A 3,643-nucleotide genomic window follows, 5' to 3' on the forward strand; every position below is an offset into this window, starting at 1 on the left:
ATTTAACCCATTAACAGCCTTTGAAAAGCTTGTGAGTCTTCATCATCACCATTTCTTGTGGCTGCCCAAAAAGGGACCTTCGTACCTTGTAATGTTAATTTAAGGTCTTTTGAATTACATAATATGAACACATTCAGTAACTCCCTACTTCCTTCAGTATCTTTTAAAAAGTGATTTCTCGTGGAGTAAAAAGCTTGAGAACAGAATGTCATGGCAGTTGTCTTGATGGCTACTTAAACATGCACATTTATAACAGAATGTGCTGCCCGAGCCAAGAGTTTCCAGACTTTGGTTTCAGCTTTTTAATGGCTGCAAATTCAGAACAATTTTATAATATGAGGGCATGTTGGTGCTAAGACTCTAAGATCAGCAGAGAGTAGGTGTCCTCCTTCGATTTTAGTTAATCTAGCACAGGGGTATTCAACACAAATGTAAAGAGGTCCAGTTAGAGAAATGTTCTTGAAGCAAAGGCCCAAAAGACCATAATGTCTAACTATTTAGTGTGATATATATTTAAGTAGCCTGGTAGTTGTATCAACATCTGCATGTAATCAATACCTGTTAAATCAAATGAGTTCAGTACGATTGAAAACACTTTTTAACAATATCTATCACGTAACATAGAACTGGACATATTTGTGACTGCAGATATGTATACTGTTCTCTCATGAACTAAATGAAAGTAGTGCTGTATTTTAAAATAAATACAAAGTGAAACTTGTGCATGTTCAAATAAAGTGCATGATTTCAGAAAAATAAAATAAAGGGAGGAAAAGCTTAATTTCCCCATTTCTGTTTCACAGTCTCAACCAATTTTACAGATAATAAATCTCAACACATCTTAACAGTTTCAGAGCATCACTCTTATATCCCACTCCCCCACTTTTTTGCTCAGTGGGAGCATTGATCTAGCTTGTCCTGCCAGTATTTTTAACCTGGGCTTGAAAGGTGTCAGGGCCATTCTCATGTACATGTGGAGGTACAAGACAATGTTATTTATTAAATAACGTGGAGGAGGTGTGGATCCTGAGGTCCGACACAAAAGCACTGCAGATCACGGCGTGAGTCCCGTGGCTCGACGTCGGAGTCAGGCAAATATCGTACCAGTCCAGCAGGGCCACCGCTGTACTGGTTCCTTCTGCTGCTGTGGGCTGGGAACCTGAGGCTGCAGCAAGAACCGGCGTAAGCTGCGGCACACTGGAAGCAACGGGAACTGACGTGGGCTGCGGCATGGAGGCGGCAGCGTGAGCCCGCATAGTCAGTGAGAGGCAGCAACGTAAGGCGGCTTTGTCTGCGGCGCAGAGGCGGCAGAGGGAGCAGGCATTTGCTGCAGCTCTGGGGTTGGCCGAGGCACCGACAGAACACGGGGGGCAGGGGGCAGGGGCTTTCACTCAATCACAGGAACACAGGCCTAAATGGGCTGCTGCTGTTGTTGCATGCACCGGCAGGTGGATGTTCTCATCCTGAACCGGCGTGAGCGGTGGCAGAGTGGAGAGAAAGGAGCCGGTCTGGATAACATCAGCTAGGGGTGGTGCTTCAGCTCCTCCTTGGTGGGTCTGGGCTCTTTTCCAGGCAGCTCAGAAGAAAAGCGTTGCATTATGGTCAGACTAACAGGAACCATGTTTAATTTACTGGACTGTACGTAAGAGCCTGATTACACTGCATGTGTGTGTCTAAGACTTACCTGAGGAAAAATATCCACTGACATCAGGGTCTTCAAAGCTGATTTCCTCCTTGCCACTGAAGGGGAACTGTCCCTGCAGCAACACAAACAGCACTACACCAAGCTGCCACACCGTAGAGGGTTATGCCCTGTAGCACCTGTACAGGAACCACTCAGGGCAGCTGTAGGCAATGGTTCCTTCAATACACAGTCACAGAGACACAAAGGTAATGGACAGAGGTAGAGGACGGAAACCACAAAGCTGCTAGGTTGTTTCAGAGAAGAGGTACAAAAGAAATACAACCTACCGTGTACTGTACGTCTCCCCTGACAAGTCTGCCAAAGTCAAAGTCAATGAGCCGGACACGTGGGACATCCGAGCCGGTCTCAATGAGAATGTTGTCCAGCTTGATGTCCCTGTGGAAGACCCCTCTGGAGTGGACTTCAATGAGAGCATCCACCAGCTGTTTTGCTATGGTCTGTTGGAGACAGAAAGAAACATGAAGACTGAGATATTGTGTAAACAGAGAAAGGTAAAAAACAAACATGTCAGCTTCTTACTTTAGCTTCATGCTCAGGCAGGTGATAACCTCTTGAGTTGATGTAGTCGATGAGGTCCATGCAGGGGACTGGTCTCTCTAGGACAAGAATCAGCTCCAGGTCTAAATCGTACCAGTCCAGCAGGGCCACTGCTGTACTGGTTCCTTCTGCTGCTGGTTGGAGTTTTAGCATCAGCGCCACCTCCAAAGGGACCATCCTCATTTCCCCTTCCAGCACCTGTAGACATGGAGAAATAGAGAAAGCAAATAATGAAACCTTCATCTACACTTATACACAAGTTAACAGTATTGTGGGGCGTCTGTGGGTCAGTAGTTAGCAGGTCCGGCGATGTGTCCTTGAGCAAGACACTTAACCCTGAATTGATACCGACCTGCATCTACGGTGTATGAATGCAAGTCACTTTGGATAAAAGAGTCAGCTCAATGAAATGTTATGTAATCTTATAACTGTTAGTGTGAAGAACAAGAGGGACATGTATATATATTCCCTTTGTTCCAGTAGATATTTAAATAATTAGATATTAATAGCGTGTTGGCATTAGGATGATGATCAAATCACTTACCATGAATGTCCGCTTGATGATCTTCTTCTTTGAGATGTGTTTTATGGCCACCTACGGAAAAGAAACAGACATTTGGTGTGTGTGGCTGGCTGGCTGGCAGGCACTCTCCCAAAGCCTCTGATTAGTCGTGTTCACAACTTCCATTCCACTTTTAAAGTAACCCATATTTCAACATGATACTTGTAATTATTTGACATTGAATATTATTTCTAAATTTGAATCCTGAACCTAGGAGAGAGTTTGACCTTTTGAGCCAACAGAAGATTAGCTTAGCATAAAGACTGTAAACAGACTGATTCTGCCCAAAGGTAACACCATCCCTCCAGATCCACTAGACACTAACGACAGTCTTTACAGGCGAAAGTTAAGTAACCATATTTACTGAAGGAACACCGACTTCATCAGTGTTTCCTGTATTTCTATCTCCTCTCACCTCTGCTTCTAGTAGCGTCGGTTCTTGTTACTGAGGAGGTGCCAGATTTGTCACTGGAGGTCTTTCTGCTCCTTTTCCTGGGTTCTTCTGTCTGACGCTCACATGTGTCTCAGAATCTAGAGTCAGTGGGACAATCAACACAAATAGAGAAATTGATATCACATGAAGTTTTATATATATATATATTAAAACAAATATATACAGTATATATATAGACCCTTGATATGCTGCTATAGGCTTATAGGCTGCTGGGGGATGTTTTAGGATACACTGAGCACCTGTATCCTCTTTTCTCTCTCCTTATGGATGAATTTTCATCTCTCTATTGCACATTACTAACTCTGCTTCCTCCCCGGAGTCCTTTTGACTTCACGTCTCATCGGGTTCTTCGGACCCGGCTGGGTCTGCTGATGCTGCGCCCACT

At 44.3% G+C, this 3,643-nt stretch overlaps 1 protein-coding gene across 1 annotated transcript; it reads right to left on the reverse strand.

The window, feature by feature from the left end:
• Nucleotides 1–992: 992 nt before the first annotated feature.
• On the reverse strand, nucleotides 993–3,313 carry LOC130191714 (serine/threonine-protein kinase pim-2-like). Its single transcript, XM_056411378.1, has 6 exons — nucleotides 3,220–3,313; nucleotides 2,787–2,837; nucleotides 2,225–2,440; nucleotides 1,972–2,142; nucleotides 1,685–1,757; nucleotides 993–1,291 (listed from the first exon to the last, which is right to left on the reverse strand). The coding sequence occupies exons 2-6, from the start codon at nucleotides 2,787–2,789 to the stop codon at nucleotides 993–995; spliced, it is 762 nt and encodes a 253-aa protein (XP_056267353.1). The 5' UTR covers nucleotides 2,790–2,837; nucleotides 3,220–3,313.
• Between the last annotated feature and the right edge of the window lie 330 nt (nucleotides 3,314–3,643).

This window comes from Pseudoliparis swirei, chromosome 3 (assembly GCF_029220125.1).
Source record: "Pseudoliparis swirei isolate HS2019 ecotype Mariana Trench chromosome 3, NWPU_hadal_v1, whole genome shotgun sequence".
Classification (NCBI taxonomy): domain Eukaryota; kingdom Metazoa; phylum Chordata; class Actinopteri; order Perciformes; family Liparidae; genus Pseudoliparis; species Pseudoliparis swirei.